The sequence below is a fragment of the Vanacampus margaritifer genome, chromosome 1 (genome assembly GCF_051991255.1).
Source record: "Vanacampus margaritifer isolate UIUO_Vmar chromosome 1, RoL_Vmar_1.0, whole genome shotgun sequence".
Lineage (NCBI taxonomy): Eukaryota > Metazoa > Chordata > Actinopteri > Syngnathiformes > Syngnathidae > Vanacampus > Vanacampus margaritifer.
In genome coordinates, this window is record NC_135432.1 from 17,755,152 (window position 1) to 17,780,864 (window position 25,713).

Genomic DNA, 25,713 nt, shown 5'->3' on the forward strand with positions numbered 1-25,713 from the left:
GATGATGAGCTAGAATTTAATTTGCCAGCAGTGTTGGTGAAGCTTATGTTTTGTCAGCTGTGATACGCTACACACACACACAACTCTAATTGGAATAGACATGACAGAAAATGGATAGATTGATATATGCTTGTTTGTCTTTGTGGAATGACTAAATGTGTATGCTTTAAACTAAATAAAAAAACTGAGAAGCTGACAAGAGCATTTGCTGTCACAATAGGGCCTTCTATCTAGAGAAATCAAATCTCCCCACAGACTCCAACACCACAGCAATGAAGATTGATCAGGTAAATATTCACTTCTTATCATTATTCTGTATTTTATCGCCTTTGCTTTTTTTTTTCAATATCAAGTATTATGCTATTCCTGCAACCTAACTAAGTCCAGCTGTATGCAATGTTGTGACTGAATATATAAATGCAAGCACAGATACTGGGCCTTGAAGTTAGAGATCTTCGACCGAGCATTGCAAAAGTAAGATGAAGTGGTGTCCTGTTCCTTCACTGGAACCCCATTAGCTTGTCAAGAACCCTCCATTAACTCCAACTAACAACACTTTAGCATCCTCTATCACCTCCATTTACTGTTTACATCAGCATTGATTAGATTTTAGAGCCCCAGACTGACCGTAGTGTATAGCATTGAATTTCCAGGTCTCATATTGAGATACTCCAGTACAGTACATGTTGCTAGCTTGTAGCATCTTGTTCTAGAGTTGTGGTTGATTTGAATCTAGAGTGTGAACCATCGACTGATTATTTAATCGATTTGGAGGTGTTTATACCTTTGTACGCATAAATTGGATTATCTAGTCAAATGTGTTCATTAACTTTGTTAATTAATTTTTACATATCGGTGGCGTCGGGCCTAACCTCCAATATCACAATTTGCTAGATTTCATATTTATATAGACAAATATTGTGCAGGTGCATTTTTCCTGACTTCTGACAATCTCACTCGATGTCTTAATACAAATCAGATCAATCAACAACTCGTGACACTATTCCAAATATTATTGGCGTGGGTACAGCACTGCCTGCCTGTCAGGAGTTGACCCTCTTTTCCATCTCACAGCTACTACGACCCCTCAACACGTTGGACGACCTTTGTCGACTGATGCAGTCCTACGTCAACGTGCGCCCCGGTTCCCACGGCCACCCTTCAGGTGTCAGCGTGCTGTGCGTGTCCTCGGAGCTGTGCAATCGCCTCGGAGCCTGTCACATCACCATGTGCGCCACGGGCATGCAAAGGTAAGGCTTACTAACGCATACCTGCGAAGTCATACTCGCCATGATGCGTGTGAGGGGGCGCTCCCTTAATTCACAGTGATGCTCACATGGATTTTCCTGTGTTCTTTGCAGAAGTACCCTAAGTGTGACACTGGAACAGGCGATGATCCTTGCGAGGAACCACGGCCTTATGCCGCGATGCATAATGCAGACCATGGACATCATGCGCAAACAGGTAACCCTTGGATTTCATGATCAGAACAGTTTTTGAACTCAACAGGCATTTATTGGAGGCAGATTTCACAAATTCTTCACTCCCAAACAATTTCGCATTATTTACAACTTATCTTACATTATCCTTAAAATGTTAATATCTTATAGGTTATTTCATTTGAAAAAAAAAATGCACTAGTTAGTTTCAGGTTTTTGACAGCCAGTCAGTAGAGCAAAAACATGCATTTCCTTGCTGCTATGTGGAAAAACACTTGTGTCCATTTTGGTCATTTTTTGTTTACACTTTTATTTTTGAGATGTCTGCATTTAGTTTCATCCCAAAAATGTAAAAAAAATGACTAAAAATGGACATAGAAGTGTTTTTTACATAGCAGTGACGATATGCAGGGAAAAGAACAAATAAACAAAAACTCTGTAACGTTTTGTATTAAACCAGGTAGTGTTGTCACAATACCAACATTTTGACTTTGATACTATGCCTGTATAAAATACCTCGATACCGGTACTGAAACGGTACCTCGACAAAAATCTAAAACATCAACAAAAGCTGCAAAAATAAAACTCACAGAAGAACTTACAATTATTTATATTTTTCAATAATTCAGAATATTAGGGTGTATACATGTTAATTCATGTAAATACTGTATATATGTATGTATATACTGTATGTGCTTTCACATTGCATGCCATATCCTTGAAGTTCTGTATTGGACTGCATTTGATGTCATCTGTTTGAAATATTGGCAATACAGTGGCACTCCCATGACTCAATGTAATGTTGCTTGAGTGTGCATGCATGTCTCTGCTCCATTACGCTCCCAATTAGTCAAATGCGTCATCAAATACTACAAACTGGGAACAAAATAACTCACACTCCACTTATTTTTTGAAGGGAAGTGTCAAAAATATGGCACAACCTGTTGCTCTGTCAGTCATCTGGGCTTTTTTATGCATACCTGTGATTTCCTACTGTGTGCCTGTTCATTGAACGCTCCTTGAGACCACCCACTGCAGGAGTGAGTGATTGTTGCTTTTTCTTCTGCTTCTCCGCGCAAAAAAAACATTTGCTCTTGTTACAAAACGTCATGTCTGTCGGCCATGTACGAAAAAAAAGTTTCAAATGACACTTTTGCGTGTCATACTTTTCAACGAGGAATGGACGGCCAGAAGCGCTACACTTAATTAGCGCGTCAACGAGGAGTGCATGGCCAGTGAGCGCTTCAGTGTTCAGTGCTGGAAACCATTTTCCTCACTTCCTGAGCCCTCGTGTGACGCACACAAGATGAAAGAGGCGTGCCGCTTACTTAAGGCGTTTTCGGCTTATCCGTAGACTGGCGGGGCCATGCGTGGATGTGTACCTGCTTTGAAAACAGTTGGCGGGCTGTCGTATTTTTTAAGTACCGGTGCTAAAAAATAAAATAAAAATAATAATAAAAAATTATACGGAGACGTTTTTGATGCCAAAACATCGAGGTACGGTGCTGGTACCGGTACCCGTGCAACACTAAAACCGGGCTTAATTTAGATCCTCCCCAACATACAGGACATAGAAGGGCTTTCTCCTGTAAAAGAAAAAAAGAAGTTCATTTTGGCTCTCACACCTAAACTAAACGTTGTAGACTCAAAATTGTTGCTGTATTTAGTGTATTCTAGCATCCTGAAGATGATTCCAGCGTTAATTACACTGTGCTTATGCTCATTTTTGAAGATTTTGACCTTTTCACCTAACGTGTACAATCAGGGGCTGAAAACGCATTTAAAGCAATAAAAAGTTCATTTTGGCTCTCACACCTAAACTAAACGTTGTAGACTCAAAAATGTTAGAAAGAAGAAAAAAAAAAAAAGGGCTTTCGACGGTTAAGCTGTATCATGCTATATTGACACAAATTAATCCTTTTCCTCTTATGGCATTTTAGAGCATTACAGAAAAAAACTACACAGTAGGTTTTAAACAGCCAAGATAGGTTCCACAGAAAAAATCCAGGTGTTCACAGTATCCATTTGATCTTTCGGTTATTTTTGACTTTTTGCTCCAATGGTCCACTTTTTTTTTGTTAAAAAACAAATGCCCCTAATATCAGAAATGTACTGTGCAGTAAATAAATGAAAACATGGCATTTTGTTTTTGGGTTGTAAAGACAAATGTTGTAAAATGTTCTACATTTGTGTGGCACTTAATGCTCGCGTTTTCTCTTCCTGCCACCAGGGGGCCAGAGTTGAGCTCTCTGCTAAAAACCTCAAGGTGATGGACCAGATGCCGCCGTCAGCACCAAGGTACGGCATCAACACATTCCTCAATGTATGGCTTTCGTTTCGGCGGAATTCCCTAATTCTGTTTTTGTCCTTTTAACAGACTCTTCAAGCTATGTTTGCCACCCACAGATGGAGAACTCTAAAAAAAGAAAAACATGTAACTAAGAACTTGCAAATACGGGCAAGGCGGACATGAATCACTTTTCCGTCAAAAGGACACCGCTCCTGGACAGTTCCTCTTTTCCCTACAGTGCTTTGTTGCCATGGATTCCAACACCAATCTTAACTTGTCTGATGAGCTCGATAATATCTGGCTTCACCTTTCGACACCAATGCAAGCTGAAGTTCCAAGATTCAGGATGGAGAGTTCTGTTAGGAAGCAGCCCCATACAGTATCTGCTTCAGCTGCCTGCACAGATCTCACACGCTTAACCAAACTAGATGTAGCTCCCAACCGAAAATCAGAGGTTGTCCATTTTTGCCTCGGACTGCAACTCCAGAGGGCTGTCTGTGTTGTTATTAAGATTGGTGTTCCACAGGGCTCAATATTTGGACCCCGACTGAACAGTATCCATGTATGATTGCTGGCAGTGTAGAAGCAGAAAGTCACGGCAAGGGACGGAAAGTACCAGTGGGGATTTTAGGGGCGGATCAAACCCGGTGTATGTGGTTACTGTGCAATTACTGTAGGCTTAGTGTGAGTACTGTATTGCGGCATATGAAGGATAGTTATTTATTGTGTCTGAAAGGGGTGTTTCTTTGAATCCCCCTTCCTTATACCACACCAGGTTTGAAACAAATCTACTAGCATTCCAGCTGGCATATTGAACAGTATTTAAAGGACCAATGACCTGCCATCACTGCTTGTTTATTGTGATCTATTTATGTGAGCTTTTGACAGGAGGTCTTTTTTTTAATATTCAGGGAGTATAAGGGAGGGAAATTGACCAGAATCAGGACAAACAAAACACAATGACACAACCTTTTGTCCAGTCAATGGATAGCGATATATAATCATTGGTAAATTATTAATATATTCATTAAAGTGTACTACCTGAAGGAATACCTTCTGATATTGATGTTTGTTTTAACATTTTAAATGGTCATAAGACTGTAGGTATTAAAATAAGACTCAATGAGGGCATGTGACAGTGTTAGCAGAAAAAGTACTGTAAAGAGTTGTTAGCTGGCGCTAAACAAAGGGATCATCACCATAACATTTCTTTGTACATATAAGCTGTTACGATGACAAGCGCAAATGTTAGCTTGTGTCTTAAAGCGGACAAATAATTCCATATATTGAATTGGATCATTTTTATGTCTAAAATAAGGTATATCTAAGTTCTGCTTTTTTTTCTTCTTAATAACACTTTGTCTATGACAAGTGTAACCTCACCCATCAGTGTTGTTCTGTTTATGAAACAGGTTTGAAAAGCATTTCAGCAGTCTTGACATGCTGCATTCATTAGACTGAAGGCTTCTTCTACACTGTCTATTTATTCAAGAGAAATGAGGACCCAAACAACATCCAATTCGGTCTCAGTTGAGCAGCAATCCGGTCCTGAATTGCAGCATGAGCTCACCGTTCATGTGCATTATTGGTTTCAATGTGCTATTGACTGCAGCATGTTGAATAAACACGCATGTCATTGCCGACACTTTGTATTTACATTATTCTAATGTTTCTTACTGTATATATACGATATTTGCAATTTTATCTTGCTTGAAAATAACTGTACAAAAGGATCTTTGTTTCTAAAATTATCACTGTAAATGCGATCTTAACAAGCTAGTAAATAAAAATGTTCCAAGAATGGCAGTTCTTGTGTGCGATATGGATGGTGAAATCTATTCCATGTATGTAGTTGTGCTTTTGCAAAATATTGTAATAATGTACATTGTGCTAAATGTTTTTTATGGCATCACTCAATGGTCTGCATTGCTTGTAATTAGATGGCACATTAAAAAAATAATAATCCTGGAAACAACTTGCTGAGATGGGATAATGATGGGAAAAAAAGTCATATACTGTAAAATTATACTTCAGTTATTTATTTGTATCATTTTACATGGGTAATATTATACATTATAGTACATGGCTTTATTAGTTCATTTTAGCAAGTCTACAGTGTGCTACGCCGAGGCTAGAGGGTGCTATAGCCATGCCAAAAATCAATCTAGCCACAGTTAAGCCTCTCAAGTATTTTTCTTTGATATTCTAAAATGTATTTACAAATGACCCCCCCCCCCGACCCCCCTCCATGAATGGTTCAAGCCCCCCTTTAGTCCCAGGAGAGGAAAAAAAACATTAAAAATCAAAAATCAATATGCATTATTTAGGATTATAGGGGGGGGGGGTCCTAAATTAAATATATTTTTGTGTTGCCATGGTGATAAGTAAAAATGAATCCTTAGAAACATAGTTGCCCAAGACAGTACAGTACAGTACACCACAGGACAGCCATATACATTTGAACCGGAGACAGCTACATAACTTGTTAATATTTTATGAATATTGGCTATCAAATAAAAGCCTTCCTTGTAGCTACATGTTTTATTAGCAGTGCACAAGAGATGCTGTTACCATCTGACACATTTGGGGCAATTTTACAAGGAAGTGTGGGCAAATGACGACGTGCGAACCATGCTTAACCCCAAAAAACGAATGCTACCAATCAAGCCAAGGTTCTTGTTTTACAGAGTGCACATGGAGTGAACAACGTCTTGTTTCACCCTCATCTTAGATTGTACAAGTTATCTATTCAGCAGTGCTATGGATTAGCAATGAGTACTTCTAACTCACAGTTTTGAAGACTGGGATTCGAAATTAGGATCCTGTGTGGAGTTTGGATCTTTTCGCCTAGCGTGTGTGTGTGTTTTTATCCATGTCCTCTGGCTTCGTTTGGAAAACAGGTCGCGAGATGACCATTCACACTTGTGGACAATTTGGAGCAAGGGTGGACAAAGTATTTCCTCAGGGTACGTACGGCCGGCTCCCTCCTTTAATCCAGCCCACTGAGTGTTTTACTAACTGTACACATAACAGTATAAGTCTCTAAAGATGCATTCGTTGCTTTTACTTTTTTTTGGGGGGGGGGGGGGCATTGGGTGTATGTGATTTTGCATTTCTCACCTGCTGCCCATCACTGCTCTATGTTAAGGGTTGCATTCATTTTCTACATCACAGTGTCCTCAGGCTCAAGTCCTTTTTTATTTTGTACTAGAGCTCGGGCTCAGCATTCGCGCATTGTTACAAATTCGCAATAAACTGGAAGAAGCAAGACACATTCATTCCCCTAAAAGGCAACATTGATCACTTGTGCAGCAGCTAATTGATGAGCTGGCAAACTTCGTGTGCTTTTTCCCGACCGTTGTCTGCCAGGCAGGCGGAAGTGGAAGACGACGAGTAGAGGAGGTGAAAGTCAAATTGCAGATTGGTGAGGAGAATATTCCATTTGGCTCTCCCACACGGACCGCATTGGCCGCAGCACTGAGCGCGCGCGCACACACACTCTCTCACACACACACCCCTCACTCATCCAAGGCGATGCATTCCGACGCCACGGACCACTCCTCGCTTCAGTCGCCCCGGTTTTAGGATGGTGCAGAAATCCCTCAACGGCGGTGTTTACCCAACTCAAGCCGGCGAGAGGAAGCACAAAGTCGGCTTCGTGGGTCTGGAGCCGGGGGGTCCTGAGTCAAGCCGGGACGGGGCGCTGCTCATAGCGGGCGCCGGGAGCAGCACCAAGCGGGGCAGCGGGATCCTGTGCAGACCCAGGGGCAGCCTCTCCGCCGGGGGGAGAGCCAGACCCCCCAAGAAGAACGCCAGTTACCGCAAGCTGCAGAATTTCCTGTACATTGCGCTGGAAAGACCGCGGGGATGGGCGTTCATCTACCACGCTTATGTGTGAGTGATGCTTCCTCTTGGCCTTTTACTTTTGGGAGGGGGGCAGACTGCTGTTTCTGGGCCATTTTAAAGGGATTACGGGTTATTATGGGATGCATAGTCTTTACTGATGACGATCTTTTTTTTTTTTAAGAGTAAAAAGTTCATTTTAGACGTTGATGCTGCGTAGCAGCCAAGTTGGCATTACTTCACATGTATCATCATTTTTTTGTCGTCGTTGTGTTACTCTCTTTCTTGGTTGCGACATTTTTGATGAGTGGCAGCAGGTCTTAAGTTAATTTTAAGGTATCTAAGGTTTTTTTTTGTTGGGGGGGAAGGGGGGGGGGTTATTCCGCCTCTAATAAATATGACATATTTAGAGAAGAAATTCCTTATCCATTCCCTTATTTACTTATTTAAGAGAGTTGTCTGATGCTACAAGGATGATTTGTGGCAAATGCGTCATCTCATGTCAGCCTACAAAATACCAGTGTCTGTTTTTTTACAAATTCTCCCAGTGAAATACACACACACAGTACAGGTAATTAACATTTTTATGCCTCTGGCGTTAGCTAATTTAGCATTTCTCGTTAGTCTGGTCACAGTTTTTAACCTTGCTCTCGCAAGATGTATTCTCGCGGTGTTTGTGAGTTCACAAACTTCCGATAATCCATCTTGTACCGCTCCCAGTGATTTCCACCGATACGAACCACTGGTGGTTCGGACCAATCACAGAGCGACATTGTATTTGGGGGCGGGATATGCAGCTGTGACGAAAACAAGAAGCGCTGAAGCCATGGGAAGAAACAAACCAAACATGATGACACTGGTGGACGAATGCGTGGACTGTGTAATTAATTTTGTTCTCGCTGAATTAGTCTCTTGTATCTGCATATCAACATTGCAAAACCGACAACATAAACTCAACACCATGATATCACCTAGTCACAACAGTTGCATGTTGGTGACGACACTTTCATCCTTTGCCGTGATTGGTCGAAACAAAAGTTCGATTCTGCTTCGTCCAATCAGCTCGCAGTGTTGTACTGCATGCCCCGCCTTTCCCGAGTAAATCTACGCGGATCAGTCCCAGACTGATATTGTGGAAAACTCCCTCAAGTGAAGCACAAATCAATCTGGCTATTGCCAGGCTACACAGTTTTAGCAAAGCTATGGAAACATATTTCGATAGCTAAATTATTTTAATTTTTTTATTATTAAGTAACACTGCAGTATCAACTCTTTCTGTGCAAAACCATTATCAAAAGTGATCAAAACCGGTATTCTATGTAATTGACAGTGAAAATACAGATGAATAATAAATAAATAAATTCAGTGCACTTTTCACTCTCCTTAGGAGTTGAATCAGAACTCTTTTTTACACAAGCATTTGAACTTCTACTTAATTGCAGGGCATTTGTATTTGGATCTTCTCACATTTGTTAAGAAAAAAAAAGAGATTCTGACTTCAGGTTTCAGCACTGAAGCATGGACAGCAACAGCCACATAAAGCAAGAGCCCACTTGAAACTATTGGGGTTGAATCTGGGTCTATTGGGGTTGAATCTGGGTCACTCCGTTTATGCATCAATATAATATATATACCTCCGGTGTGTATACTTTGGCATTCCATTTGCACCATGAGTTTTAAAAAATATGACCACTGTCCGATGACAACCTTGTGCGTTGTAACAAAATATATTTGTCCATGTTCTCTAATTGTGCTGCGGCACAATATTCACTGATAATAGTAACAATAATAATAATAACGATAATAATAATAATAAGAATCACTGATGTATAGTAGCCTACTTTTAAATGTGTGTAGGCTAGCTAAAGAATTAAACCTACAATTTACAATGTTTTTTTAAATTTACATTTGTTCAACAAGAGCGTGTTTGATAACAAAGACAAAGCAATCTTTCACACGTTAAGGAAATGTCTCAAAATGTTTGTATCTTTTCTTTGCAAAGTTAAAGTGACTGTTTGGAAAACCGTAACATGCAAACTTGAATGTTTGCCATTGAAATGAATGAAAATGCAATATAATCATTCTAGGTTATATAATTAAAAAAACAAATACAATGACATAAAAATTGAAAAAAAAAAACATTTTCATTAACAAATAAAATAAAAAATTCTGTCAAAAAACGTACTGAAACTTTGCCTTACGCTAATGAAACTAAAACTAATGTGAAATTGTCATTTGTTCTTGTCTTTGTCAGTTAATATCATACAAAGCCTCACTAATAACTATCACAAGCGTCCTGTGGCTGACGGTGGAGGCCGTCAGTGTTTAATCACTCTGGTGCCTCCTTCGTTAGCTCGCTAGCTTGTCCGTTGGTACTAGCTAGCATCTTCTTCTTCTACATAAGGAAGATTTCTTCACTGGCCTTATTGTTAAGCGCATTTGGGTGGTGAGAAAAGTGTTAGAATTTTTTCTTCTTCTTTGTATTCTAGTAGGCCTACAGTAGATTTTGGCTAACCAAACTGCTGAGAAATCACAAACACTAACACCATTCTAATTCGTCACTCTTTCTTCCTTCTCTTTCTCAATAGTATTCTAATACATTTAAGCTTCCTAATAACACTGGCACTAGCAGAACTGTAGATAACATAATAAGGAAATGTTGGTGTACTTTGTATAGTTGACATTCTGGCCGTGAGTAAGTTACTGTAGGCCTATAGTGAAAATGCACGCTTGGGTAGTTGACAGACAAATTGGCCCAAGTACTGAAATATTAACGGTGCATGGCAAATTGACTGCCTTGGAAGGAGTAGTAAGATTGTGCTTTCATGGGAAAACACAGACAGACACACACGCACACACAAACTGTCTGAGTTGTTGAAATATTATCGTAGTACCGTAACAGTCAACATCTTTACCAGTTTTGAAAAGCACAGCCTTCAGCAGCCCTCGCTTGTGTGAGTCGAGTGCAGGGAGGAATACATTTGGATCCAATCTGCAGCAGAACTCCAACGTTATTTTCAGTGGAACCCTTAAAACTACCCTCGTTACATCTGAACATTAAAGAGTGAGTTTGCAGTTTTGGCACTGTAGCCTCACTTCACCCCCAAGTCTCTGAGTAAAGCCAACCCCCTCACTAACGTGCACGAGACATGCACTGTAAGAACGTGAACAGTAAGCAAGCTGCCCTTAGCCACGGCTGCTCCATTGCTAGCATGACTTATTCATGATGGAGTGTTGTGATGTTACTTTGTTTTGTGTCGAGAGCTGTCCACTTCCTTCTTGTTCACTTTTGCTGCTAATCGTAGGTAAATAATCCGTATTTACACTTAATGTTTGGCTATTCTTGTTAAATTTAGCATGCACATTGTTAACATGAGACTGTGACTGTGGCGTGTGTGAAACATTAAAATCTCTTTTACTTCTCTTGATCCTAAGATAAAGTGCTCAGTCATGATCTACTTCTACATCCGTACATGTGATTGTGCACATCTTGGTAAATTCGTGGTCGACCTTTTGCCGTACTGCCCCATTGGAACCTTAAAGCTACTGTTGAAGGAAATTATATTTTCCTTCCGCGTGTTGGTTTTCTTTCGGGTCGTGAGAATGTTGGTTATCCGAATGCAGGCTGGAGATCGATGAACAGTCACTTCGAAGCTTTTATTTCTACAGAATATTCCGGGCACAAGTGAGTTCCAGACAATGGCTGCAGCCTCTCACAAGTGCGAAGTTACAGAGGACTTACAACATTCTTATACTATCTTGAAGGGCGGTACCACAAAGCCCCCAGGAAACAGCTCACCCGGAGTTCACCGGACATGAGATACTTTAAAAACATCATACTAACACATTAAGACAAAAAGTCTATTGTTGTGGAAATAGAGGAGGCCCCCCAGACATGCTGGCACGAGCAGAAATCGCGACAGCACTCACAAAGACACATCCACAGATAAAAGTTCTACTGAGGAAATAAATAAGGAAATTAAAACAGTTATTACTAAATCTGGGCAGAAGACCCTCTTCACTACAAATGTTGTTCTTTTTTTTTCTGACAGTGTATGCTGTAAGCGTCGATGCCAACAGAGAATCTAACCCGGTGTTTTATGGACCGCTTTCTCAACAGTTCTTTAACAGAAGTTCCAATTCTGTAATGATCCATCACCAAAAGACCCCATTAAACACTGTCAAGGGTCATTCTTGTGGATTGTAAATCTAAGACATGCCGATCGATAACTGAGGTTCAACTATTTGAACTCTCAATAGCAAAGAAGCTGGTTGTCAATAAGAGTGTTAAATCCAACATCATATACCAGCTTGTCCTCCTTTTTCTTTTTTGTCCTCCTAAACGCATCGGTTTAAGCGATTGCCGCTCAGACTGTGAGACCAGCTCACGTCAAAGCCTCATTGAGTTCTTATTACAAAGCAGGGAGGCCTCTGGATGAAAAAAATCGGTCACCTGTGCCCTCGAGGAAAGACAGGAGGCCCAAAGACAAGAGCACTGAGGACATAGTTGGTTTTAACTTTTTTTGCTGAGCTAGTCATCTGAAAGCTAATGTGGAGGACGGTGGCAAACAGATGCTACCGGCAAAGACGGGCCTGATGCAGAGCACACCTGTTCTGCACAAACACCTTCATTAACCTCTGTCATTATTTTTCTTGCATTTTACAAGACAGAAGGATGCATCTATTTAATTCAACTGCAGATTGTGCGGGGCTGTAATGAACTTCATTTATACGAAAACAATATTGGGATAATATTAAACAGTATTACCAGCATTATGAAATTTGTGTTAAGTGAAATTGGACTTTAAAAAAAAGTAAAAATGATTACTCTGGATCAGAGGAACAGTAAGGAGCAAGACAGCCTGAGATGAACTAACAAGTCCTGTTTTTTCCCACAACATTACCATGGATGGACATTGCGGTGGGATCAAGCCAGAATTGACTACAACACTGATTGCTGTTACAGATGCTATCACCAAGTAATGTAAGATTGTTTTTAAAACTGTGATGGGAATAAGAGAATACTTGAATTCACATGAAACAATTGTTTTTGGTGCTGCTGTTTTGGTTTGCAATTCAGTTCAAGTGGTCAGCAGTAAACTGTTTAATGTTTATGTGTGGACAACAGGGTTATTATTGTTTTGGAATTTTTCATTTTAGTTAGTTTTTATTTTGTTTTGAGTTTTGTTTTTTAAATGTAGTTAGTTTTAATTCGTTTTCAGGGTGGTTCTGTTAGTTTTTATTAGTTTTAGTTATTTCATAAATGCTTAGTTTTAGTTAGTTTCAGTATTAGTTTTAGTTTTTTTTTTTTAAAGTGTGTATTACTTGTGCGTAATATTAAAAAAAAAAACACAATGGGAGCAACGTCATCTGAAGATGCTTTTCTATTGGCTGCTGCTAGATGATGTCACTTTTGTGTGACACACTTTCAAATGTCCTTATTCTGGTTAATATCAAAATAAATCATCCCCAAAGGCTCATGCATTAAATTGATTGCCAAAGACCAAAACGAAGGACATTTTTGCTATAATTATAGTTAGTTTTGTAAACATAAAATGTAGTTTCAGTTGGTGTTCATTTTTCAAAAAGCATTTTCAATTTTATTTTATTTCCGTTAACGAATTTTAGTTTTGTCGTTAGTTTTAGTTAACTAAAATAACCTTTGTGGACAACTGCTCATATAAACAGAGGTAAATTGGTAATTATAGTCACCTTGTGACAAATGTGGGCACAGTGTCCACTGTCCAGTCCACCGTGTTTGAGTCACGGACCCTATTAGGGCGCGTTCGGAAATACGCTCCGAGCGTGCGTGGCTTAGCAGTGATTAGCAGAAGTTTTAGGTGAAACTGAAAATGAACTGTTGCTTACATATAACAGTGGTTTGGTGTCATGTTGTAAATCATATTAACATTCGACCTCTCTCTCAGTGTTGGTCTTCTTGTCTGGCATATAAAATGTTTTTAATTTCCTTAGTGACGCATGGTCCAGTCGGGCACGACAAACCCGCCAACTAACCTCACTTTACCGATTTCCTCAGCTCGAGTTTGTCGCAGTCTATATTTAGCTTCGACGAGCATGTCCAGGGAGGCAATGTAACGCTGAGTGCTTGATCTGCAGCTCAGCAAGAAATGCACACTTTTCTGCTTCCATCAACAGACACTCGGCTTGATTGATCAATAGTTACAATTCTACTTTCGATATGTGCCTGTATCATTGCATTCCAAAAAAGTGGATAATTGGAAATGACCAACCTTCAATGATGAAAAGTGCAATGGAATGGCATGATGAAGTCAAAATTTCGACTTGTAAAGTCAGAAGTGACTGTTTAAAGCAGACCTAAACAAAGTACGGCCTGAGGGCCACATCTGGTCCAACCACAGTTTCTGACCGGCCCTCAAAGTGACCATCAAGTCAAACTATAATGTAAAAAATGATGTGCTTTCTTAAACTTGTACTGTACTTTTATTTTATGCAAACACGTGTGGACGCTAGTACAAGCAATGAAGCAAGCAAGAGCTATGACTTGTGTCTGCAGAGTTGCAAATGTATTGTTTTGCTACATTTAGCAACTTTCCCAACGCCTCCAGCCAAAAGAAACCACAGTGGTCCGAATGTTAGCAACATTCTTAGTTCCTGCACAGTGTAGAGAAGAGGGACAAGGAAATTTGGCCTTATAATACCGTATGTAAAGCTAGGGTTGGTTTCATATACTGTATTGTTCTCATGTGGCCCCATAATTGCCTCTGGAACTGAAGCAGGTGAATTCTATTTCCATTATTTCTTATGGGAAAGTAGTTTAAAAATCCAAACAAACCGGAAGACAACTAGTATCTTGACTTTAGCCTTAAATCTTTCATTCTACTGGATCAATGGTTCCCAAATTATAGCTTGTGAGCTATTTGCGACCAGCCTTGAGTTATCATCGGCTCACAGCATATCCTAAAAGTATTTGACACAATTCGTAATGCTGTTAAAAAAAAAAAAAAGCAGGGGAGGGTGGCGGCATGACAATACTACTAATAATTATGAATTGGTTTTGTATAGAGCTTTTCTATATATGCAAAGACACAAAGAAACTATTTACCACTATAATAGTAGCAAAGTTTCTCTTCATAACGCCCCAGTGAATAAAGCTAGTTGAATTTCAGAAGCAAAAATGACTTCCTCCACTTTCTGCTGTCTGAAGGTCTGATTTGCGAATATACCACGTTAAAGATCTTCAAGTAACTGATTCATAAAATGGCACTTACTAAAGATTGCTCTTATTTTGTTTCTAAATGTGGAGCGATGCTGTTGCTCAGCGCAATGGACGGATCTATTGTAGTGACATACAGGTTCACACTCACATTCCATCCCCGAATCCTGAAAATACTCAACTATTGATCACCTTCAACAGAAAGCTGTGACGTACGATTTTTTCAAAGCAACTGTATGGAAAAAAAGGAGTTCATTTGTTAAATATTTAGTGACCATTGCATGCTTTGATTTTTCTTAATGAGGCCCTAGGAGGAAAAAGTGTGGACACTAGATTCAGTATTATCAATGATCAAAACCTGGAAATCTGCCTTAAGTTCTCCTGTAAAATGTACATAAAGTAAAAAGGATGTAAAAAAAGAAAAAAAGAGTGGGAATTCTGTCAGCATTACCATTAGTTTTTAGCCGACCGTGTAACTCTAATGCTACTCACCACACATATTGAGGTGACGTCAGGTCATCATCCGTGTTTTTGTTTTTGTTTTGTTTTTTAAACTGAAGCAATTTGTGGTGGGACCTCACAAGCTCCAAGTGGCTTTAATTCATTTTTTGCAAGTGTTGATGAATTCAGACTACTGCTGTCATCTGGACCAACGTGGTATGAAGCCAAGGTCTGTTGCTATTAATCAATCATTATTATTACCAGAAAACTACTAAACCAACCACTGGGTCATTGACATATTTGTCATATTACTTTAATGACACATATACAAGTTGATTTGGAGGCTTTTTATGAGGATGGATGAAGAGGAAGTAAAAGTGAATTGTTTGAATGCTTCAGGAAGTTGCTGTATATGTTTCCTGTTTATTGACATTCCCACAGATAGAAATCTCGGTAATAGGTGGCCTGATGGATAACGAAATTAACTTAATGGTCGTAAGGCAGTAAAGCTTTTCAGCCTAGAGTGAGAGGTGTTCATTTGTGTCAATTGTGCAAATGCTGCCAGAACAAATACCGTACACATATCGGTCACATGTGATGAGTTATGGAGAATGTGAAGACATTTTTACACTCATTCCAACAAATTCCAGTACAAGAAAAATAATTTTTAAAAAAGAAACCAAAAAAAAAACAACCTCAGAAGAAAAGCTTCTTTCCCACAATGTACAATCTTTGACCCGGCAAGCTTTGACGACAGCGGCCATCAATGATGTATGAGATGCTAAAAACACTCATTACGGAGGATGACCTCACTGAAACCTGACTAAAGTGTGTGGCTCAAATGTACTTTGTCGTGCACGCAGAAATGTGCTGCACCCCACAGATTAAGCACAATCAAGTAAATTTGACTGTTTTTCTCATTCACTCAGCTTTTGAATGTCACCATAAGAAAAGACCTCAGTCCATGTTCAAAAGCAAACTTCAATGAATAAGCTTTGTCCTTCATATGGTTGACCTAATTTCAATTTCCACCAATCTGTACTACGCACTTGGTACTACTGGTTGGGAATTCTGATCTCTGTTGTTTCCGATTGGGGTGAGTCACTGCGTTAGCTACCTGACACTGTGATGTCAAACCAGTTACACATTTTCTCCTCGTCCTGTAGTACGGAGGTCATGATTCACCAACGACCAATCAATAGAGAGTAGTGGGCCTGCATCTGCTATTTCATTACTGTGCCATTGTGGTCTGGTGACAAATAGTGGTATGGTACAAGTTTTGTATAGCATCCTTAACAGCTTTCCTAAAAACAGAAGAATCAAACTACTTGGTGGACACAATTTTGAGGAAATCTGCTACCTGAGTCTGATACGGACTTTGAGATGGAATTCATATGACATTCACAAATTAAAACAAACAAACAAAAACAAATGTGTTGGCGAATGAGTTTATTTGTTTTAAGATCGGGCAATTATTTCCCATAGTGTACTGGTGACACATAATCCGGAGTTGTTGTGGTGTCATCATTCTTAACTGTAATTAATGCGGGTTGTGCCAGATTGTTTTTCATCTTCTGCATTGGTCCCAGTTTCAAATTGGGTCCAGGCATTCTCCATTAGCTAAGCATTGGATTCTTTCCAGGAGATCTTTTCTATAGGAGGTCCTTAAGGATGCCGTTTCTCGTGCTCTTATAATCCAGTTATCTCGCAGCCAATGAAATGGTAGCTGCAAGTCATTTTGGGGCGGTTGCGGAAAGGATTCTTCAATTACTTTAGTGGCTCAAAGTCCATAATGTACCTTTCTGACATTCATTCCATTGATAAGATTTTATGGATAACTTTAACCTTTTTTATCTTTTCTTCAACCAAACTTTTTCATCCAAAATCTTCCTTCCTTTCATATGAATTCACTTCTGCTATCATTTGTCTCTGTAAACGGGAGCACCACGCAGAGATGACTGATTCATTTTCCAGTTGGGTTCATTGAAATTTGAGGAACCAGTCTTGGTGTTAGAATGACCTACGGAACCAAACCCAAGTGTTGGATCGGAAGTGAACTAATAATGAATAATCTCGGGTGGTCCATTTTCACTTTGTCATTTTTTCTTTGATGTCACGTCAATCGTGTCATGCCTTTGTAAACAAATAGTATTTCTTCCCTCTGGGGTAACGATCACATGCTCATGGTCTTCTCTTCTTGTGTTCTTTCCTGTCTTTTCCTAGCTTCCTCCTGGTCTTTTCCTGTCTCATTCTCTCCGTTTTTGCCACCATTAGAGAATTCAAAAATAGTTCAGAGAGTGCCTTGTACATCCTGGTGGGTATTTCATTCCAGCAGTTAACGCACAACTTGATTGCATCCGCCTTCAATCCAAAAGCGTTAACGCCGCCCGTTTGTTTCTCCTCCAACAGGAAATCGTGACCATCGTGGTGTTCGGTGTGGAGTACATTATAAGGATATGGGCGGCTGGCTGCTGCTGTCGATACAGAGGATGGAGAGGGAGGCTCAAATTTGCCAGGAAGCCTTTCTGTGTTATAGGTGAGAAACATGTCCCATCAAATGTTCACACAGAATCTCAGTCAGGATGTTTTGGGACAAGATTGTTCAATGTGGCCCGCCGCTCTCGTCAGACATGATGGTGCTGGTCGCCTCGGTGTCTGTGCTGGCGGCTGGATCTCAAGGCAATGTTTTCGCCACGTCGGCCATCAGGAGTCTGAGGTTCTTACAGATCCTTCGCATGCTGCGTATGGACCGCCGTGGCGGGACTTGGAAGCTGCTCGGATCGGTCGTGTATGCCCACAGCAAGGTGGGCAGACATGCAGGATGTATTGTACAATTTCAAAATGGAATCATTTGCCTGACTTGGGTGCTGGCAATTCAGTGGCGTATTAACCCTGGAGAACCCAAGAACCCTTTTCTTCTTTGGAAAATTATGAATTATACATTAAATGACTGCTATAAGTTCACTGAACACCAAAATATATGTTTTTTCAATTTTAACCCTTTTTTTTTAACTAGCTCAGAGTTGCTAATTCATCAAAATATATATATAAAACATACTCCTAGGCATTCTGCAACATGATATGAAATAGATTAACAAAAAAAACACAATTTTACCATCTGATGGTTTGCTGAGAAGATGGTTTTGTTTGGATTGATTTCCAGCTCAATAAAACAGCATGTTGCCAGCCATCTTGTCACCACCACTCTGGCTCATGTAAGTGCAATATTCATCCGCTAGATGGCCCCATGCAGGGGTCAGAAGTGGCACTCTGGACTTTTGAAGTTAAATTTGTAAAAAAAAAAAAAAAAAAAAAAAAGGTCTTTGTTATTTGAGTAGCAGAATTTATAGGGGCCAAATTTGACCCTTGGGTTCTCCAGGGTTTTAATGTGAGTGTGAACGGTTGTTTGTCTCTACATGTGATTAACTGGTGACCAGTCCTGGGTGTAGTCTGCCATTTTCCCCAGAGTCATCTGAGATTGTCTCCGGCTCCCCGTGAGCCTGAACAGGATAAGCATGATAGAAAATGGATGGATTGTTATTATTGTACCAAATGATACCGTAGGTATCCTTCAATCAGCACGGACACGCCTAACATGCAGTCATGTGGCTTTTTGTGGTTAATGCATCTTAAAATTGAACTATTAGCGGGCATTAAAAGGCAGCGGCAACCCACAGAAGACAGTTTGTAATAATGTGAGGTGGTGAGAAGGAGCGAGGTCTGATGGGTAAACAGTCAAAGACATTAACACTGTCGTGTCCAGTGTTCCTACCCGTTTTATCTCAGCACGGGGACTCTATTAATGTTGATTAGTGCCTCTTGCATTGGTTGTGTAGGAGCTCATCACAGCGTGGTACATCGGATTCTTGTGTCTCATCTTGGCTTCATTCCTGGTCTACTCGGTGGAGAAGGAGTCCAACAAAGAGTTTGAGACCTATGCTGATGCCCTTTGGTGGGGACTGGTAGGAGTTATCCTTACTTTTCAGTCATAGTGATGATCACATCAAATGTTTTTGTTCATTCACTTTAGCATCTTACACCACATTTCATTGAAGCATTACATTTTGTTTTTTAATCTTCCCCCAGATTACTCTTACCACCATTGGCTATGGAGATAAGGTTCCCAAGACTTGGAATGGCCGCTTGCTGGCAGCCACCTTCAGTATGATCGGTGTGGCCTTCTTTGCACTTCCTGCGGTAAGAAGCATAATGTATGTGCTTTGTCAAGTCATTTGTTATATAACAGAAACTGAGCTGTTATGGTGATGCTTCATGAGGTAATATTTGGTTCGCTCACTCTCCAAGAATGTACAATTTGTATCCATTCAGCAACAGAGTGTTTGGCAGAAGCGTTGCCCATCAGAAACATTTGCGTTTTTGAATGTATAAATGATCGCGATTGAAAAGTAGCTCTGTGAACCACGTTTCCAATCAGTGGACTTGGACTCTTTTAATTTTTGACAATCGTACAAGGCTATGAGCCTCAAATGATGTCTTTTGTGCTCAGCATAATTTCAAAGGCACCATATCACGATAGTCTATACATTTTTGTGGCTCTGAGGATTTTGCTGAATGCAGTGGGGGCTTTAGGGTTAGTGCAAAGTAAAAAAGAAATCCAGCTATTATTATTATTATTATTATTATTATTATTATTATTATTATTATTATTATTATTATTAAAGAATTCTACTGACCTAGAACCAACTTTTGTGTCTCATATTTAGCTGTATGTTGGCTTTATTTTGCTCTGGCATGGAATTAAATTGTACGCATTAAGAGCATACAATTAAGGCTACAACGAATGATTAGTTTAATAATAGATTAATCTGTCAATTATTGTGTTGCTTCTTTCTTTCTTTCTTTTTTTTTTTAAACAGGACATCATTTCAAAGAGACTTTTAACTCTTGAGATGTTGAAATAGATTATTTGGAACACAAAGTCTCCAGGCAATGGGGTATAAGCCATGGAGGAGGCGGGACTTCCGACTTCCAGGTTTCACACATCAGCGCTGTTTCCGGTTGCTGTTTGCGTCGTGTGGGCGACGTGTTCATGTTCTTCGCAGCGTTTTTGACTTATGTTGATGTTATGAATGGGTTTTATTTCAAGTTCAACATACTGCAAAACCTCTTAAATCAAAGCTGAAATAAGTCATACCATTGTTGGCATTTCAAATTCAAGCTCTCGTGAACCCACAAAAGAAAAAAAGTTCTTTGTCCCCTTCACATTCACAAACCTCCCCTGTGGTGTTATAATGCCGACTGCGGATGTATTTGTTACTCGTTATTACACGCTCAGCTTTTTACCTCCGATTCCAAGATGTCAGAGTCAGCAGTTATACGGGTTCAATGTACCCTTTGTGGGGAGAAAAAACACACACTGTAATGCAATGTCAGCACTCAGTTGACAGGAAGTTGTGCCCGTGAAACAAAATCTACACTTTCACTAGTTTTGCTGGTTTAGGGATTTGGTCAGCGTTAAGGGTACGTTCAAAAAGTACCGTAAACAACCCATCCATTTTCTATTCCGCTTATCCTCAGCACGGGTGAACTCGAACCGATACCAGCTGCCTTTGGGCGAGCGGTCGCCTCACCGGCCATCACAGGGCACATATACACAAACAACAATTCATTCTCACATTCACAGTCGCAACTTACTTCCAGTGTACAATTAGGTCTTCTTTTTGTCATGCTATTCTTCTCCAAACCTCCATCAAATACTTGTGTTCTTTAAAACACAGCAATAGTAAAACATTTGCTTAATTACCACTGCATTTGGAAAAGAAAATAATAAAAATAAAAAAAATCCACTGTGATCTCGTGCAGGGCATCCTGGGTTCTGGTTTTGCCCTCAAAGTCCAAGAGCAGCACAGGCAGAAACATTTTGAAAAGAGACGCAATCCCGCAGCAAGCCTCATCCAGGTACTCGTTTGAACGTAGCAATCTTGAACTTGGCTCGTTTGTCATTGTCACACACGATCGCCACTATCATTTCGTGCCACATCTTCCTCTTGCAGGCTGCGTGGAGGTTTTATGCAACCAACCTTTCCCGCACGGATCTGATATCAACTTGGGATTTTTATGAGCAGACTGTTGCCACCCCAATGTACAGGTAGGCTATCATTCAGTCAAATGTTCTCTCGCAAAGTATGGACTTAACTGTGCGTTGTCCTTTTTGATATTGAATGTAAAAACAAAGGTTGACATCACTGCAGATTTTATTCTTTACAGTTGTTGTGTTGGAAGCAAATAGGAATTCATTTTTTGATTATGATCTCATCAACCCACGTTCAATAGCACTTATCACATTGAATATAAAAATAGCAAATAGGTGAGTAACAGAGGACAGATTAAAAAAAAAAAAAAGCACACTTTAGAGCGACCCGTTGTTTCACAAGTCAGGGGGATGGATTACTGTTACGTTTGTGCATACTAACATGTTTTGACACATTTGCGAACTATGAGAAAAGTTTCAGGTCTGATGTCGTAAACTACAAACCGAAAAATCTAAATACTTTTGAGCATCTGGCAGTGAGAAGAAAATCGCCGCGCTGGAGCTACCTTCCTATTTTCTTAATCTGGCAACATGTTATATGCCCCCGCACCCACCCACCTTTTTTTTCAAGGTCAAGTGAATGATCAAATGGAATCATTTTTAAAACTTGGGCTGCATTGAGATGCCTGATAGAGCTTTGAAAGGAAAACTTTGTTTGTGGTTTGGATTTAAAATATATCTTTTCTGACACGCCGTGTAAAAATAAGTAATTGAATAAGTAATTTGCTTTCCCTTCAATTCATTAGAGGAAATATAAAACATTTAATATAATTTTAGAGTATATTTTATTTATTTTCATGAATATACTAATATCCAAACTTTGCTGTTAATAATAACGTTGCACTCACTGTCAGCACAGAAGCTGCTTTAGTGACTGTTTTAATTCAGGAGCACGATATTGCAGCTTGTCTGTTCTGCTTAGAACTCCTCTATTTCATCCAAATTGTAAATGAAGGTGAAAAGGTGATGAGCGGCGTTAAAGTCAGCTGCCAGACTGAATGAAATTAGCACCCGCAGGCAAAAATCAACCTTTGGTCAGCAAGGAAGTGAACATGTTTTTTACAGAATAGCTGAATGTTAAAAGTGTCTTTCCCCCCTCTCAGATTAATTCCACCTCTGAATCAGTTGGACCTGCTGAGGAATCTAAAAGGAAGGTCTTTCAGGTACGTTCACCACACTCCTAATGTAGAGAATGATGTTCGTTGGCAATCATGATGAGCAACACTGAAGTAGTGAATCAATCATGTCAAAATACGTCATGAATCTCAAAATGGCCATTAGCGCGGCCTTGTTGGCAGTATAGAAAATGCATCCGTCACTTTGCGTAAATGGCAAATGCCACACTTTAACAATGCTAAACAGCTGTTGTGGACCAGCTGCCACAACGAGAAGAAGCAAAAAAAAAAAAAAAAGGATCAAGCATGCCCCAGGCTACCAAAAGAGGAACCAATGTGTATGTAGCCAATGGATCGCAGTAGCCATAAAAAGGGTGAACAAGAAGACGGAGGATTTGAGGTGGTGAGTCAATTACTGAATCAGGTAGTCGAGCAGATGTAGCTTGATTGTATAGTTATTAGATGAAAGACGTGATCGGGCACTTTGTACATGGTGGCTGAATCAGCTGATGCTAACTTGCCTGAAGCTAGCTTCCTACCGTAGGAGGCTAGCTTCAGGCAAGTTACCACACGCAAAATCTGGGGGAAATAATCAGTTTAGTTTGTTTGTGCTGTTACAGTTTAATAGATATTACACAGTTGAATTTAATAAACGACCAACACCATAAAGAAGACATTTTACGCCGTAAATGACGGCGATGCTGGTCGAATCAGCAGATGCTAACTTGCCTGAAGCTAGCTTCCTACCGTAGGAGGCTAGCTTCAGGCAAGTTACCACACGCAAAATGTGGGGGAAATAATCAGTTTCTTTCATTTGTGTTTCTACAGTTTAATAGATATTACACAGTTGAATTTAATAAATGACCAACACCATAAAGAAGACTTTTTACGGCGTAAATGACGGCGATGCTGGTCGAATTAGCAAATGCTAAATTGCTAGCATACCTAAATAACACTGCAAGACTTGCGTGAAACTGCTAACTTAGATGGCATTTGGGTTGGGAAATCAATCCGGATTGTAAATACTTTGTATGATCACATTAGCAAGCACTCACCAGTGTAAGTGAGGCAGCAATCCCACGTAGCAGCGTCGCTGAATTGGGGGAAAAAAAGCACCCCGACACTTCATCGGCAATGGTAATATCATCCAACATGTCCACCTCGCGCATGTGTATCATGTCCTTTTCATTAAAGTGAGTATGAATTCTCTTGGACGAAAGTTGACGGATAAACGCAAGTACACCCATTGCAAGTAATAGGCTTTGATACTAGTCACGTGACACCCGGATCTCAATATTTATTCATATTCCAAAACAAAAAATACATAATTGCACCCTTTATTAATTGCACAAATAACAAAATTAACATTTTAACCTGATCTGTGTGTACCAAATGACACAATCATGGAATTATCTTATAAAGTTTTCATGCTGTGGTTCATCTTTTGTCATTAGTCATCATTTCAATTTTTTTACCCCTGTTATTGTACATGTGTGTCTGTAGTTCCATTGTTAAATTAAACTTGGTAAATGTTTTGCGTGATATTTAAAACATAGCTTTTAATGTAAAAAAAAACATCTAAACATTACACTTACTGGTTGACATTGAATTGTCTGCTGTACACTTGAATTGTGCTTTCATTCATTTACTGTATGAATTGGAATGCATATCGACATCCAGAAGTTGCCTTTTTTTCCCCTCAGACAACCTGATTTTAATGGCTGCTTATCATTATCATTAACTTGTCTACTGGTCCTAGCCAACTTTTACAGTTTTCATCACTATCTTATTACTTTTTGAGAAATTTGCCCATTCTGCTCACAGGAAGGAGTCCCAAACGGAAACCTCTCCCAGGTCTGTAATAAGATTGATTCAGTTGTCTCTTCCTCTCGTTGGCTTCTCTTCAACTCTGCTTTTAGCTGCTGCTGAGCCACTCTTCTCGGAGTGAGTGTGTGTGTGTGTGTGTGTGCGTGCGTGTCTGTTTGGCAGCCATGGGTGTGGCTGTACATTACGAATGCCTCCTTCAAGAATAGCCGTGCTGCATTTGCATATGTGATGCTGAGGGATGAGTGCTCACAGCTTCCTTCATCATTCCATCACTGAGCTGATTTTGGACGGTGAATCATTCAACATCACCACAGGAAAAAGTGTTTTTTTAAACACTTTTCAATGCTTTGCTTGGTTTGCCCCCTCCCCCCCACTGTATTTTGACAAATGAAACATGCTTGTTGACATAGCATCAACACTTTATTGTGACTGCACGCATTTAAGTGAAATCAAAAATGTTGTAAAACGGAATTGGGTGTGCTGATGCTCGCAGAGATATTATAATTACAATAAAGTGTCATTGCAAACACAGTTTAGCGCATAACGCTAAACGTTTTTGGCTCTGTATCCACTGCTTTGTTTTTGTCTCCTCTACTGCTCCAGTATTGAGAATGCACACAAAGACAGACTTTGTGGTTGCTGTCCGAGAACTTTTAGGTATAGTTATTGTACACATATTACCTACTGCACTGCAAGTCTGTGTCACCTGCACCTGAGTTCGAGTCCTTCCTTCAACACTTCTTCTTCTTTTTTTGGGTAGATATGATGAGTTTGGGTCATGTGAAAAACGCTGGTTCGGTTTTAGGGCAGTTGCTATTTTGCACGACTAGATCCAGCAAATGGTGTTGTGGTGGGGGGAAAATGCTAGGACGTTATTCAATTGTAGATAAAATACATTTGATCGATATATATATATTTTTTTTGTTTAGTTTGAGATATTATGACTGTTTCCCTGGTGTCTTCCCCTGTTCTTTCAGTCACAAAGGGAAGATTTGAGCATCTTTAGTAGGGGTGTGCCCAAAAAAATCTATTCTCATTCTCATTCTCATTCTTCAGAATCGATTTTAAATGTCCCAAAATCGATTTTGTTAAATAATTTTATAATGTCTTCCCTTTGTTTGTGTGTGCCTTTATTGGGATGGCTGTTCATGTTGTACCCAATTTGGCCACTTAGGGGCAGTGTGGTTCCACGCAGTCTGATACACTATTAAGTTGTAGCCACATTAGAGAGTAGAAGGAAAAAGTCACGATCAAGTTATTTCAATAAAAGTAGTTTCTTTTGCAGAGTGGAGCCGTTCTTTTGAGTGATAAAAGTGCGGTGAGTAGAGCACTGATTAGCATTAGCGAGTCAGACTGGAGTAAATTCAAATTCAAGTCATTACGATTCCTTGAACATCTTTAAATTGAAGCAAAAATCATTGTCAATCAAATCATTTTGAATCAAAAATCGTTCTCAGTCGAAAATCGATTCTGAATCGAATCGCACACCCAAAAACCGGAATCGAATTGAA

At 39.8% G+C, this 25,713-nt stretch overlaps 2 protein-coding genes across 15 annotated transcripts in view; both read left to right on the plus strand.

Moving 5' to 3' along the window:
• The window catches only part of prex1 (phosphatidylinositol-3,4,5-trisphosphate-dependent Rac exchange factor 1), a 102,882-nt gene extending 97,347 nt beyond the window's left edge, over positions 1 to 5,535 (plus strand). Inside the window, exons 36-41 of one of the 2 annotated variants that reach the window (XM_077579009.1) lie at positions 221 to 287; positions 430 to 474; positions 1,075 to 1,250; positions 1,362 to 1,464; positions 3,670 to 3,737; positions 3,817 to 5,535. In XM_077579009.1, coding sequence (XP_077435135.1) covers positions 221 to 287; positions 430 to 474; positions 1,075 to 1,250; positions 1,362 to 1,464; positions 3,670 to 3,737; positions 3,817 to 3,859 — 502 coding nt within the window. In that variant the 3' untranslated portion in view covers positions 3,860 to 5,535. The remainder of the gene's footprint in view (positions 1 to 220; positions 288 to 429; positions 475 to 1,074; positions 1,251 to 1,361; positions 1,465 to 3,669; positions 3,738 to 3,816) is intronic. The other variant, XM_077579010.1, reaches the window with a different exon arrangement.
• Positions 5,536 to 7,046: 1,511 nt separating this feature from the next.
• The window catches only part of kcnq2a (potassium voltage-gated channel, KQT-like subfamily, member 2a), a 36,686-nt gene continuing 18,019 nt past the window's right edge, over positions 7,047 to 25,713 (plus strand). For 3 of the 13 annotated variants that reach the window (XR_013295816.1, XM_077579022.1, XM_077579021.1), the window contains exons 1-9: positions 7,048 to 7,623; positions 17,432 to 17,522; positions 17,618 to 17,744; positions 17,837 to 18,012; positions 19,045 to 19,170; positions 19,295 to 19,405; positions 21,032 to 21,127; positions 21,223 to 21,317; positions 22,364 to 22,423. Coding sequence is in view for 11 of the 13 variants with exons in the window: in XM_077579022.1 (XP_077435148.1) it covers positions 7,316 to 7,623; positions 17,432 to 17,522; positions 17,618 to 17,744; positions 17,837 to 18,012; positions 19,045 to 19,170; positions 19,295 to 19,405; positions 21,032 to 21,127; positions 21,223 to 21,317; positions 22,364 to 22,423 (1,190 nt within the window). In the remaining 2 variants the exon portion in view is untranslated. Of the gene's footprint in view, positions 7,624 to 17,431; positions 17,523 to 17,617; positions 17,745 to 17,836; positions 18,013 to 19,044; positions 19,171 to 19,294; positions 19,406 to 21,031; positions 21,128 to 21,222; positions 21,318 to 22,363; positions 22,424 to 24,199; positions 24,230 to 24,805; positions 24,860 to 25,713 lie in introns of all 13 variants that reach the window. The other 10 variants (XM_077579017.1, XM_077579018.1, XR_013295815.1 and 7 more) reach the window with 8 other exon arrangements.